Genomic DNA, 13780 nt, shown 5'->3' with positions numbered 1-13780 from the left:
TGTTGGTTCTCTGATTCCTGCCTGTTTACTGACCAGCGGTTTGATTTCTGTCACAGGAAGCTCGTTTATGGGCGACCCCTGACCCATAAACCTTTGCTCCTCGGTAACCTGTGTGTCTGAACAGGTCCGGTACCAGCGCGGCCTGCAGGAGCTGAGGGGGCGGAGCCTCAGCGAACTGGACACGCCCGAGTACCGGCGGGTCAGGCGGACCCAGGACTCGGTCTCCATGGTAGCGGCCCGGTTGCCGTGGCAACCCGAGTGTCATGGCACAGAGGGTGGGGCCGCTGCACGGACACTAACCCCCACCTGCAGGGAACGAGGTCACCATAGTAACGGAAACACAGAGGAGTGTTTTCATTTAACAACCTGATGTTTGGGTTTTATCTGCTCACTGACCAAATGCACCCTGAGCTGCGTGTGTGTTGGAGTGTGTGTTGGTGTGTGTATTGGTGTGTGTATTGGTGTGTGTATTGGTGTGTGTTCCCTCCTCTTCAGGTCACCAGCATCTCTCCGTTTGCTCCTCCAGGCTAAGTACCATGAGGACTTTGAGCGGACCCGCGGTCGGGGCTTCACGCCGGGATTGGACGATCCCAGCATGGAGCGCTACCAGAGAGCCAATCAGATGATGGGGGAGGCGGCCTACGCCAAGGGGATCCACCCCCAGGCAGTGGAGATGGACCGGCGGCCCGGAGGCATCATCGTAGGTCAGTGAAGGAGCGAGACGCCGAGTTTGAAGAACGAATTCAGACGAATCCTTCTGCCTGAGGCTGGTGGAGGAAAACGGACTGGAAATATTTAACTGTGTGTTCAGGGTGTGATTTCTGTTGGTGGGCAAATGAAAAGTAGCAGGAGACGAAAACATGTAAAAATAGGTCCTTTAGTTTAACCTGTTAGAATCAACATGGCAAAGACACAACCAAAACTGTCAGCAGATGGCGCTATTACCCCCAAAATGACTCCAAAATCAGCTTTCTTTCTTCCTTCTTCCTGGAAATTATAAGGAGATACAAAGATTGAGTTGGTTTAGTATAGTTTGTGATATTTCCTTCAAAACTGGAAACTATAAGCTGTTTCTTTTAGTTTCTAGATTGTTTTGCCTCAACAGACAAAAGTTGTTGATTTTTTTTATAGCTTTTCAACAACCATTTCTACATTAACAGTTTTCATATTTAATTTTTTCTTCCTACCAGTGAAATGTTCCTGTTGCCACTGACTTCATATCGTTCTCCTTCCATCTTCAGATTGAATATTTTGGATATAAAATCATTTTTATGTGTTTTTTCTGTTGAGGTTTTAGGGAGAAGTTTTTATTCTCGGATCTTTACACATTTTACTGTAAAATCTGATTCTTCTGCTTTCTAAATATTTTATCTGTTTTCAGGATCATTCAGCAGTAACTGGAACATTTTTCTGTTTATTCTGGTTTTATTGCAGTTGTAACTCAGACTAATGTGGTTTATGGACTGAATAATGTTTCTCCCCCTGTGAAGACCTGAAGGTGTGGAGGACAGATCCAGGCTCCATCTTTGATTTTGACCCTGTAGAGGACAACATTCAGTCCAAAAGTCTGCGCAGGATGTCGGGTAGATGAGCGAACGTTTCAGCCTCGTGTTCAGAACAACTAAAAACACGTTTATTATTTAACGTGATTTAATTTTAATTCACCAACACGCCTGCTGACTGATCAAAATGTTTCACAGTTTAAAACACGACTGGATTTAGAAACATCACCGATAAATCAGCATGTTGTTATCTGCATGTTGTTGTTCTGTTTGCTTCATTATAATTACCAAAATGGAAAATATGTCAATGCCATTCATAGAACAAAAACAGATAATTATAGAGCCACAAAAACAATGGAAATAAAATGTCATTATGTGTGAAAACAATCTGAAAAATTTATTTATTTAGTACAAAAGAAAAAACTGAAGCAAGTGAGGAGTAGAGGTAGGAAAATGGTTAAAACAAGACTCCCAGATTAAATGTTTTGGTTTTAAAAAACTATATTTATACTTATAATAATCAAACCTTAAGAATAAAATCTTAAAGTTCAGACGAAAAGCAGCAGCTGTTTTATCAAAGTTAATTTATAATCTGAGTGATTTAGATTCAGTTAAAATTCAGCTGTGATGTAATAACTTATAAATTTATATTTAAGCATTTTGAACTCAGGACTCATATATTTTACAGATTCACAGCAGTGAAGCACCAAAGAGAAAAATAATAAAAACAGCCTAACTTGAACATTTCAATATATTCTGAAATAAAATATGTTTATTGTGGAAAAAGAAACAGAAACTGTGAAATAAAATCACCAGTTTCTTTCCGGTTCAAACATAACCAGTTGTTAAACTGTTTATTCATTCAGGTTCAATGAATTGTTTTATATTCAATAACTGATCAATAACTGAACTATTCCTTTACAAACTGAATATTCCATTAACATCCAGGTCTTTAAATAATTAATAATCGTGTTCCTTCATATTAACCCGACTAACTGCTGTTTTTAAAAACCAGAAATTTGAATTATTTTTTCCTTTTTCTCTCCTCTTGCTCTGCGCTGCCACCTGGTGGCGGCCGCCTGGCAGAGCGCTCCGGCAGCAGGCTGAGCAGCCAGCTGTCCCAGCAGTCTGCCAGCTCTGTGACCTCTGACCTCTGGGACTGCAGCGGCAGCAGCACTCCTGGTATCTGTGGCCTCCCATCAGAGAAAACCTGATTTCTAACCTTTGACCTGAGTCTTCCTCAGACAGACTCACCTTCGTCTTCCTCAGAGGACAGGATGGGACGCTGCAGGATGCTGACCTTCTCTCTCTCTCTCTGTGTGTGTGTGTGTGTGTGTGTGCAGCTCCCGTCCTGCCCGGTGCGTACCACCACCATCATCATCATCAGGGCGTCCAGCAGCAGCCGCAGTTCCACGGCTACATGCATCAGACCAGCATGTCGTCGGTCCGATCCGTCACCTCACCGCCGCACTCCGCCACATCGGTACGCCGCTGAGCGCCGCGCATCACACACTCACACACCTCCATAAAGTATTCACACCCCTGATCAAGATGCTAACCACAACAAAACGGTTCTTAAAGGTTTTATATGTAAAAAGTTGTTTTGTTTCAGCAAAAATGTAGCTACGCACTTTTCAGATCTGGTTATGGAAGAAAACCAGTTAGTAACCAGCAGAAGAGCTGAGCCTGGACTGGACAACAGCAGCCTGAGATATTATGGGATGTTTGGATCAGAAGGTCTGCAGCCTCCAAACGGCCGTTTGGCCCTCAGTCCATAACGCTGAGTCAGACCAAACTATGTTTATTTAGTCCTTCTAGTTTTTCATAGAAATTCACTCAAAATGAACAGAACCCTGCATTTTTTTACCCACTAATTTATAATTTCAAGTTTGTTGAAAAGTTCCTGCAACAATGGTGAAAACATTGGTTTGAAGTGATACTGACTCCTGCCTGCAGGTGGCAGTGTTTCTTACTGCTACTCCACTGCTGACTCGGCATGACTTGATGCTAAGTAACAAACATCGAGCTGTTAAGGTTTTATAAAGAATTAAAATGTTTGGTCAATCAAAACAAGGCCAATCTGCCTGCTTGTTTTGTTTTCTATTTGTACATTTTGGAAACTGTTTAATAAAAATCACAAAATCCTAAAGTAGCAACAGAAAATCAGTGATTCTGACTGAACCAAATGCTGAATACGTCTGAAAACGTTTAGGAGAGCTGAAATGATTTTCCGTCCTCTCTGAGCGGCTGAACCAGGCTGAGGTTTTCTCCGTCCCCTGCAGCGAGTTTACCGGGCGCTGTACGACTACGCGGCCCAGGACCACGACGAGGTGTCCTTCAGGGACGGAGACGTCATCGTCAACGCCCAGCCCATCGACGAGGGCTGGATGTACGGCACCGTGCAGCGGACCGGCAAGTCCGGCATGCTGCCCGCAAACTACGTGGAGTGTTGCAACTGAACAGGGAGGAAGAGGAGGAGGAGGAGGAAGAGCCGGCGTCCTTCAGGGTGAAAACTTTCAACGCTCTCAGATGCTGGTGATGTTTTTATTTCAGGGGTCCTTTATGTTCCACCAGCTGCAGAAATGACGTCCAACATGTTCTCCGCTGAACCTTTTAGTCATCAGCCAGTCAGACGCTTGGAAGTTCACTGAGGAAGAGGAGGATGTGTGAGAGAGGCTGAGGTTCTGATCAACCACAGGAAAGAAAATTAGTTGGAGGGTAAAAAGAGCTCTGATGGTTAAGTGAACTGAGACAAACTGAAATAGGTGGTCTAGTCCAAGTTTCAGGTTGAAGTTATGTGATATTTCTTCCTCTATGTCTGTTTTTTGTTGTTGTTTTTCTCTGTCTCTGTCTCCACACATCGCTGTCCACACTAATTCACTCAGATCTAATCTGGATGATTTTCCTTCCACTAAACTTTCTGACAAAGTGAAAGGAAGCAGAAAGTTTCATGATCAGAACGAACTGAAAGAAAAAGTTTCCGTCCTGAAGATGCTGTTAGCAAACAAAGCTACATCCACTCTGACACTGGATTATAATCCCAGATTATTTTATTTTATTTAATATTTAGTAATTAACACGTTTACGTTTTATTGGCTGATTTTCTGTAACTTTTATTCATGTATTTAAAAATGAAGGGAGCATTTTCACACAGATTTATCTGATTTTTATGTGAGTTAGTGTCTCAAATTTAAGTAACTGACAACTTAATGTTTATTATTTTTGTTTTATTAATATTTATAAATTCATTTTAATTATTCGCGTCCTGTATAAAGATGCCTCCTCTGTTACTAAAGTTATAAATATTATGTAACAGATTAGCCCATTATTTATCTTAGCTTTTATTCAAAACGGGAAAAACGAGAGAATAAATTCGGACAGATTCACTGATCGGCTGCAGCTGCTTGATCCAAACTGAACCTGAAGAGAAGGAAGAACTCTGGATGATCTGAGAGATTAGAAACGTTAGAGGACAGAAAGAGAGACACAAAGGATTCTGTTAGAAACAAGAGTTTATTAAAATAAGACTGTCTTCTGGATAAATGATGGATTTTCTGCTGCTGCAGGATTTTATGCGTCTCTGCAACAGAAGCAAATAAAAACATTATCAGTCATGTTTCCTGAAATTAAACATATATTTAATAAAAACCTACATATTTTTACAGTGCATTGAGGACAGTTTAGTTTTAGTTTAGTCAATGACAAACCAGTGAGGCTGTATTTAATGGACCTACTGGTTCCCAGTGATGAAACCAGTTGAGTTTTTCTCTTTGGACATGAAGTTTAAATATTTCCTTTTCTACATTTTTCCTGATAAAATCAAAATATCTTCAGGTTCAACAGGATCAGTTGTTTCTCTAAATGACAAACTGAATATGCAATGTGTTGGTTATTTAACGGTGGCCATATTTAACCGTTTCAGGTAGGTCCGTGTTAAAGTCAGCCAATAAAACGCGTCTTCTCATGACCTTCATGGGGTCGTTTATGGACTTTATCGCAGTAAAGCTGAGATTTTTATTTTCAGTTTCACCCACAGAGCAATAAAGCTATAATTTACCCCCAGATGGTGATTTCACAGCAGAAACTGCAGACATTTTGTTGGGAGAAAAACAAAAACAAAGAAAGATGTAAAAAATTCCACATTTTCTTTTTGGCTCTTTTATTTTGAAGGAATGGAGAACAGATAAACGAGTTCATCCTCAGTTTGTTTGATAACCAGTTTAGTTTTTGTAATTTCTGTGTTTAATAATTTCTACAGAGATGAAAAAGTCTCAGTTTCAGTCAGAAACAGCCACACTAACCTCTGTGTGTTTTTTATTTTTAACATTTTTATGTGCAGATAACTGAATTTTTCATGTGTTTAGACTGAAGCTGCGTGAGAACATGAAACTTTTCTGTCTGTCTGAATATCTTCACTCCTGATTTTGGACATGAATATTTGAATTTGTCTCCAGTATGTCGTATTTTTATGGATTTGTTGTCTTGCTGTGATGAATGCATCTGATCATGTTCTGAATATATGCATCACTAAAGCTGGAGAACATTTATAATGTTTGGTTTTCTAGAAAATAGCTGGTATGATTTGCAGAATATATATGTGTGTTAATTTTTGAAAGAAACACTTTGAGACTTTTTTTGATTTTGCTTTGAGGATTTTTGGCATTCTCTGTATTATTAGTTATATGTCATTAATAGACTGTAAGTTAACACAGGTTATAATCAACTTATTTAGATTTTATTTGGAATGATCAGTCACTCTTTTCAGTTTTTATCATAACTGTTCCATGAAATAAAAAAATTAATAAAATGAAAAATTAACAGCCTCGTTATTCTTTAGAGATGTATACTTTCTGGGTCTGCCATTAAATTTACTGGTGTTTGGTCTGAAATTTCCCAGCCCAATTCTACATGACTTACATTTCTTCCTATTAATAAAAGGTGTAAAAATATTTACATTTTTATCAGGAAATTTGACGTTGAGATATTTTTCTTGATGAATTATTAGATCAGTTTAGCTCAAAATACATTCATTTATTTATCTATTTATTTGGCCGTTCATTGTATTCAGATTGTAATACATGCGCTCGGACGGCAGGGGGCAGCAGGTGTTCGCGCCAATCCGTTCCTGCTGCTCTAGTGCCGCAGCAGAAGAAGTCACCTGGGAACGGAGGCGCTTCAGCCTTGCAGTCTGACCGACATTGAATGAGAACGCACTGATTCCTGTTTGAAAATGATGAAGTTTCTGCCTAAACTGTTGCTGCTACTGCTGTTAGCCTTCCCGGTGACCATTCTCATCAAAGGTGAGTTTTTAAGTTGTCTGTTTTGAGGTTCAGACGGAGGTTATCCCAGCATGCTGGTGTTAGCAGTGGAGCTAACTAGCTAATGAGAGCTAGGCCGTACGCAGGTTGATAACTGCAACAAAACCAAGATTTTTACATGAAATGCGTATTTCTGAAAATGTAAAGGGTTTGATATGGCACCCGTATCTTTGCTGGTCAGTAATTGTTGGTAATTTTACATTTAACATATTAATTTCAGCTGTCATGAAAGCAGTTGCTGCTCGTGTTTAGACTGACGTGTCCTTAGTGTTAGCTGTTAGCCGGAGAGCGAACATGTTGAAAGTCGCCTCCTCAGATATTAATTTAACACTAAACTAATTAGACTACATGTGAGGTCAGTAATGTGTCTGTTAGCAGCAGAAAGCAGGAAACGCCGCTTAAAGGCGTCATTAGTTTAAGACGGGTCAGTTTGTCCCGAGCTGGTCATTTAGGAAATAATCTCAGAATGAAGTAGTTTAAGTTTATTCTCTGTTTTCTATTGATTTACAGACTAGGTGTGATTATTTGGTCTAAACTAAGAGCTAAAGCTGTGAGACCAATACTGAAGTTCACATCCGGTTTGACACTGAGCCCAGAAAAATAACGTACCATAATAAATCAACATAGTTCACTTCATTTCTAATTATCATTTAATGTGATTAACTTATGTATTTTACCAACATTTTTATTTTGTTGTTTTTGTCTGAGTGAATGTAAATTAACTACGTTTCTGTGTTTTGTCCATAATTGGACGTTTCTGCTAATTATTTGCTATATAATCAAAACCAAAATTCAGTTATAATTTTTGTCGCATTATTTATATTGATCTCTGTTTCTCTCAATTTTAAGGAATCCTCTTTGTTTCTGGGTCACTAAATAACCTGTCTTATTTCCTTCTTACTTCCTTTTTGTTCCTCTTCTTTACATCTAATGTATATAATTAATATTTGTGTCGGCTTTAATTTACATTGACTTTTGATTTGATCCCAGTTTGGACCTTTAAACAGATTATACAGAATATTTTTTTTATTTTTATCTGTGAAACTGGATCCAGCGTCTCCATGGCAGCTGTGAATCAAAAGTTGGTTGCTATAGTAACGTCCCAGGGTGGATGAGTTTGTCCTCAACTCGTTCAGAGTTGAGGACAAACTGAACATCATATCATATTATTATCATATAATGATAATAATGATAATCTGACTGTATGATGTGAGGAAAACGCCTCCAACTGTCTGGATCTGATGTTAATCATCTTCATCACCGTCATAATCTTCATCATCTTGGTCCTGCTTTAGTTTCCAGAAACTCTGAGACACTAAAACAGTTTTAAAAAGTTTCATCAGTTCTTCTCTGTGTGATCTTCAGGCCCGGTGGTGAGCGCCCAGGATCTGACGGAGGATGAGGAGGCTGAGGCTGTGGATGAAGATGTTGTGGATGATGTGACGGCTGAAGATGAGGATGATGAAGCTGAAGTAGAAGACGATGAAAACACAGAACTGGTGAGGTTTGGACCTCAGCCTCTATGCTTGGTCCTTTTAGAGACATTAAACACGTCAAATGTTTCATAAAATGTGGATTTTAGTTATTATTAGTCAGCTGGTTTAGTTGTGACCTCACTTCCTGTTTCTGTTCAGACGGAGGAGAAAGATGAGGAAGAGGAGGCACTGGTGGGAGAGGTGAAGGCTTCGCCCAACGCCGACACCACCATCCTGTTCGTCAAAGGAGAAGGTGATGGTTGTTCTGGTCTGGTTCCTCGGCCCGGTTCTCTGGTTCTGCTCTAACCTCGGTTTTCTCTCCCAGACTTCCCGGCCAACAACATCGTGAAATTCCTTCTGGGTTTCACCAACAAGGGAGGAGAGAACTTCATGGTGGAGTCTCTGGACGCCTCCTTCCGTTACCCTCAGGTACTGGTAGAACCCAACCCGGTAGAACCCGGCCCGGTTACCCTGTGATCTGACCTGGTTGTGTTGTTGCCAGGACTACCAGTTCTACATCCAGAACTTCACGGCGCTGCAGCTGGGCACCGTGGTTCCTCCGGGCCGCCAGGCCACCTTCGAGTACTCCTTCATCCCGGCCGAGCCGATGGGAGGCCGGCCGTTTGGACTCGTCATCAACCTCAACTACAAGGACAGCAGCGTAAGGACCGGCCGGGCCGACCGGACCAGAACCTGCTGCTGACCTCTGACCTCTCTCCTCCTCTTCCTCCTGCAGGGAAACGTCTTCCAGGACGCCGTCTTCAACCAGACCGTCACCATCACTGAGAAGGAGGACGGGCTGGACGGAGAAACGTAAACACTGCAGAGTTCTGGTTCTGGATTTCTGGATCCGGTGTTGTTCTGGTTCTGTTCCAGCCGGTCTAACTTCTCTCTGTTGCTTCCAGGATCTTCATGTACGTCTTCCTGTCCGGTCTGGGTCTGCTCGTCATCGTCGGCCTTCATCAGCTGCTGGAGTCCAGAAAGGTCAGAGACGGTCAGGGGTCAGAGGTCAGGCTGCTGAGCAGTAGACCTGCCATGACTAAAGCTGCTGGACCAACAACTGAAAGTTATAGAGATTAACTATAATATTGTTTTCAACTGATTAACACTAATGTCATAGTGATGGAAGAACAGATTCTGAAAGATCAATAAACTTTAAACTCTAATGATCATTAAAAACTGGAGCTGGAAGATATTTTAATATCCAAAATAAATAAACAAAACAAATTTATAATTTATAAAAAGAATTCTGAAGAATCTGTAAACAAAACTGCCCAGTTGAGACGAAAACACCAGACTGAAGACTTTTATCATCCAGTTTTTGATAGAAAAAGAAAAATGATAAATTATGTAAATTTATTGTGACAGATTAATGAGTCCAAAATAAAGTTTCACTTCCTGTTTAGACATTGAGAAGAACTTCTGTAGCGTTCACCTTTAACCTTTGAACTCTGTGTTCAAAGGTTGGGTAACATTTTATCACCTCAGGTTTTCCTGCTGGTTGTGACTGAGTGTCACAGTCATTACTGTCCCACTGACACAAAAGCTGCTGTTGAGAAACATTCCTGTCACAGTGAGCAACGAATCAACTGATCACATGATCAATAAAATGAAATCAGTCATTTTCATCCTGATGATCAATATTTTCTGAAGGGAGGTTTTGTTTACAGAAACATAATAATGTATTTTATTTATGGTTTTTATTTCTGTTTTATTGGTTTTGGTTGTTTTTTGTCTTTGATATTGATCTTATTATGCCATCATCAGTGTATTAGATGGAAATGGTCTCTAAACAACAATATTGTTTATCACAATAATTACCGGAACAAAACTTTATTGAACTGATAGAGGAGAAAATAGTAAAACCATCAACAATGAGGACGCTTTGAGTTCTCAAACATTCATTAGAATTTATTGTGAGGCTGATAAATGAAAATTCTTAGCATGTAAAGTTTCTGATGATAAATGATGTAACACCTGCTGACTCTGCGTTGACCTCTTGACCTCTGTCTGCCTGCAGAGGCGGCGCCCGGCTCCTAAGGTGGAAACGGGAACATCGAGCCACAACGACGTGGATCTGAGCTGGATCCCTCAGGAGACGCTCAACCAGATCAGTACGTACCACTATACTGCTGCTGGACAAGTGGTCTAGTCCAAGGCCACCCCCACAATGACCTTTGAACCCTCAGAGCTTGTGGTTCACTTACCTTCCTCTGTCTCTCTCTTTCCTTGCTGTCGTGTTTTCCTGCGTCTTCAGTGCAGAGCCGCAGAGGTGAGGCTGCTGCATGCTTCTGTCCTGGTGTGTGTGTGTGTGTGTGAGAGACAGACAGGAAGCTGATTCTACTTCTGCATCTCTATGATCCAGTTGATTCCAATCTGCTCTGGATCTCTTTCTCTCCTGGATTCCTTCAGTTTCTCTGCTGCTTGTCAACATTTCTCCCTTTTTCTACTTGATCCTTCAGAATCAGAGAAACTTTGTTTAAACGACTGATAAAACATTTTCTCCAGAAAGTCTAAAAACCTGAGAGCTTCTTCATCCTTCAGGGACTAAAATCCTGTTTCCTGTCAAACGAGTTTATAGGAATCCAGTGGATCCATTAGAATTAAAATTCTTTAACAATACATTTAGATAATTTATCTTCAAAACAATGTAGATTTGGGATTTAAACCTGAAAACTGGGTTTAGTTTTCATCTCATTGTTAAATCTAGAACTGTAAACTAGTTCAGTCAGCTTCATGTGTCGGCGACCCCGCAGCCTGTCGGCGACCCCGCAGCCTGGCGGCGACCCCGCAGCCTGGCGGCGACCCCGCAGCCTGTCGGCGACCCCGCAGCCTGGCGGTCCGTTCACGCTGAGTGTTTCCAGCTGATGTTTGGTTGTTGAGCCGGATTCTCGTTTTGTTCTCCAGACAAAGCTTCTCCCAGACGATCTCCTCGCAAGCGGAACCAGAAACGCTCGGCCGGCTCAGACGAGTGACGGGCGCCATGGCAACCCTTCATCTGTCCGCCATGACGGGAGGAAGAGGAGGACTGAGGGCCGTCTGAGCGCGCTCAGTCCGTCTGTCTGCTGAGGAACTTGAACCAGTGCCAAGCACAGCGACGACTGGCTCCACTTTCAGCTTAAAGACTGTCGAACAAACACACACACACACACACACACACACACACACACACACACACACACACGATTCCACTGCTTTTCAGTTAAAGGTTGTTTTGTTTTTTCTAACCAGAGGAGATGATTTGTTTTGTTTTTTAAGCCGTAGTGATAAACTGCTGTCGTTGCCTGGAGGCGGCGCTGCCTGCCGTTTCCTCTCTGCTCTGCCTCATGTTTCACTTTCAGCTTCAGGATGTTTGTGGGAGCAGCTTCTGTCGACTCGGCAGGTTAAACACTGGTTGGTTAGTCGCAGCTCTGACCCGTTTCCTCTTCAGATGAACTTTCATCTCCTGCTCTCCACTCGCCTGCTTTTCTTTAGTTTCAGGGTTTGAATCTGAAATGTGGAGCGCTGTCAACATTTGGATCACTTTGAATTTTTCAAACTTTCTGTCAATCTTTTAGTTTTTTATGTTGGAAAATCTCACCTTTCTCTCTCACATTTATTTCACCAAACATCCTGATATCTGATCAGAAAACCTCTAAATTTGATTGATTAAAGTTAATTTTTATGCCGTTAATGATTTCTCCCTGAAATCTGGATTAATCCAGAATAAAAACAGGTTAAATCTGCAGCCTGGTGAATTAAAAAGGTCTGCAGCTGCTTGTGGTGATGCGTTCAGGGTCATCAGGTATTTTATGATTTGTTTCATGAGGCTGGGCTCCTGTAGAGGTGTCCTGGATGTTTTTCTGAGTAACAGTCCAGTTAAAACCTGTTGAACGGTTTCTGTCCAAGCGACCATCGGGTCGGGAAGACGTTGAACTGGAAGCAGTGGTTTCTGGAAAATAAAGCGGCTAATTTATTCCAGTTTGGTCTTAAATGGGCGGGGCTTCTGTTGTCTTTGACTCACCACCAGGGGGCGGTGTTTGCAGTTCAGAGGCTGTTTGTTGGATTCTGTTAATTTGAATTTTACTGTGAAGAATCGAACAAACGGCGGAGACTCGGCTCTTCCTGGACTGACTTCATTCAGTTTCAAGCTTTTTCTTTGATTTGCTTTTGAAGATGCAGAAAATAAACTGATGATTTGCTGTAAAACTGCTTCTGTTTTCACTTTCGTTGTGTAAAAATCACATAATTTTTGCTCCAGTTTTCATAAGTTTTTTTATTGAACAACCTACAAATGATACTTTATTTTTTCAGACGTCACTTCAGTGCCATTTTATTTCAATAGCCATGTGTGTCAGACGAATATTCAGTTTGCAATCCTTCAATTTGCCACCAGATGTCGCTACATTGTTTTTCATAAAATTAAAAAATTTTTATTGACCAAAATAGATTTTAGGACAAGTTGCTAGAATTGAAAGATCAACCTGGAAAGTGGAAACTTTATTTGTTTAAGGGCTGGAAGAAATTATTTACTATAACCTTTTATTTGAAGGATTTTTGTAAATATATCATCGGCCATTTTGTGTTTTCCATGATTTCATCCATGCAGTATTTCATAAACGAACATCTGAATAAATTGGGATATCACTGAAATGTTGGTCCGTTGTGTTCAGAACATCAGCACCACTAACAGTTTTAATCCTGGTGGAATCTGGGAAAAGGGGGCGGAGCTTAAATAATTGGTTATTTGCTGACATGTTCATTCAAACTGAAACTCGGCTGATTGTAACCATGGTAACACAATCACACTTTTTAATAACATTTTTACAAACTTTCCAGTTATTTTAAATGTTAAAATAGTTAATTTATGGATTCTGAAACCATCAAATAACACTTAAATTTTAATTCTCAAACATTTTAGATCTTTGGTCTGTTTGAATTCATTTATTGGACGCACAAGCAGCAGCTGAGTTCACTTGAGCTTTGGGTCGCCTCTCGCCTTCCTGTGGACGATGCCCCATAGATTCTCTATCTGGTTCTGGTCAGGCCCGTTTGCTGGTGTTACCATGGTTACTCAAGCTGATGTTGGTACTGTTGGCAGTGTGGACCGGTACCAGGTCCAGCTGGAAAGTGAAATCATCTCCATAAAGCTGGTGAGCAGAAGGAACCATGAAGTCCTCCTGAACGTTTTGGTAGATGTTTCCTTGAAACCACAGTGGACCAGAACCAGCAGAAAACATGGTGACCCAAACCAACAGAACCAGTGATCATCGTCCTAAATCTGGAGGAAAACGCAAGACTTTAAAAGATAACAAAAATGACATAGTACCGACGTCACTCAAAAATATGGGGTCATGATGTAAATGCAGCCCTAATGCTGCGTTCACAATGAAGTGACTCAATTCCGATTTTTTGTCAAATCGGATTTTTTTTATTTTTTATTTTTACATTGTATTGTTACAGTCCAGGAAGAGTCTCCAAATAAACGCGACCTGTATGTGTTCTC

General features: G+C 41.0%; 2 protein-coding genes across 16 annotated transcripts in view; both read left to right on the top strand.

The window, feature by feature from the left end:
* The window catches only part of LOC106934483 (LIM zinc-binding domain-containing Nebulette), an 84727-nt gene extending 80270 nt beyond the window's left edge, over window positions 1-4457 (top strand). For 11 of the 14 annotated variants that reach the window (XM_015014413.1, XM_015014412.1, XM_015014411.1 and 8 more), the window contains one exon: window positions 125-475. In XM_015014413.1, coding sequence (XP_014869899.1) covers window positions 125-370 — 246 coding nt within the window. In that variant the 3' untranslated portion in view covers window positions 371-475. Of the gene's footprint in view, window positions 1-124; window positions 476-526; window positions 705-1490; window positions 1584-2588; window positions 2685-2845; window positions 2986-3784 lie in introns of those variants that run through there. The other 3 variants (XM_015014420.1, XM_015014422.1, XM_015014424.1) reach the window with 2 other exon arrangements.
* Window positions 4458-6636: 2179 nt separating this feature from the next.
* ssr1 (signal sequence receptor, alpha) lies at window positions 6637-11600 on the top strand. Of its 2 annotated transcripts, XM_015014425.1 has the most exons (10): window positions 6637-6802; window positions 8186-8319; window positions 8455-8548; window positions 8621-8724; window positions 8798-8956; window positions 9032-9108; window positions 9201-9279; window positions 10316-10409; window positions 10553-10567; window positions 11203-11600. In XM_015014425.1, the coding sequence occupies exons 1-10, from the start codon at window positions 6733-6735 to the stop codon at window positions 11268-11270; spliced, it is 894 nt and encodes a 297-aa protein (XP_014869911.1). In that variant the 5' UTR covers window positions 6637-6732; the 3' UTR covers window positions 11271-11600. The 2 variants fall into 2 exon arrangements, with proteins under 2 accessions (XP_014869911.1, XP_014869912.1); XM_015014426.1 differs by lacking the exon at window positions 10553-10567 and having other exon boundaries at window positions 6640-6802.
* Window positions 11601-13780: the final 2180 nt, after the last annotated feature.

The sequence above is a fragment of the Poecilia latipinna genome, unplaced genomic scaffold (assembly GCF_001443285.1).
Source record: "Poecilia latipinna isolate Pla-1442-1.1 unplaced genomic scaffold, P_latipinna-1.0 Scaffold1816, whole genome shotgun sequence".
NCBI lineage: Eukaryota > Metazoa > Chordata > Actinopteri > Cyprinodontiformes > Poeciliidae > Poecilia > Poecilia latipinna.
The sequence above is the reverse complement of the archived record's forward strand: the minus strand, read 5'-3'. Positions and strand labels throughout refer to the sequence as shown.

Excerpts from the sequence above, each read along its gene's own strand:
- ssr1 (XM_015014425.1), top strand. The coding sequence starts at position 6,733 with ATGATGAAGTTTCTGCCTAAACTGTTGCTGCTACTGCTGTTAGCCTTC. Across the intron at positions 8,320-8,454 it reads ACGATGAAAACACAGAACTG|ACGGAGGAGAAAGATGAGGA; the intron begins GTGAGGTTTGGA and ends GTTTCTGTTCAG. Across the intron at positions 9,109-9,200 it reads GACGGGCTGGACGGAGAAAC|GATCTTCATGTACGTCTTCC; the intron begins GTAAACACTGCA and ends TGTTGCTTCCAG.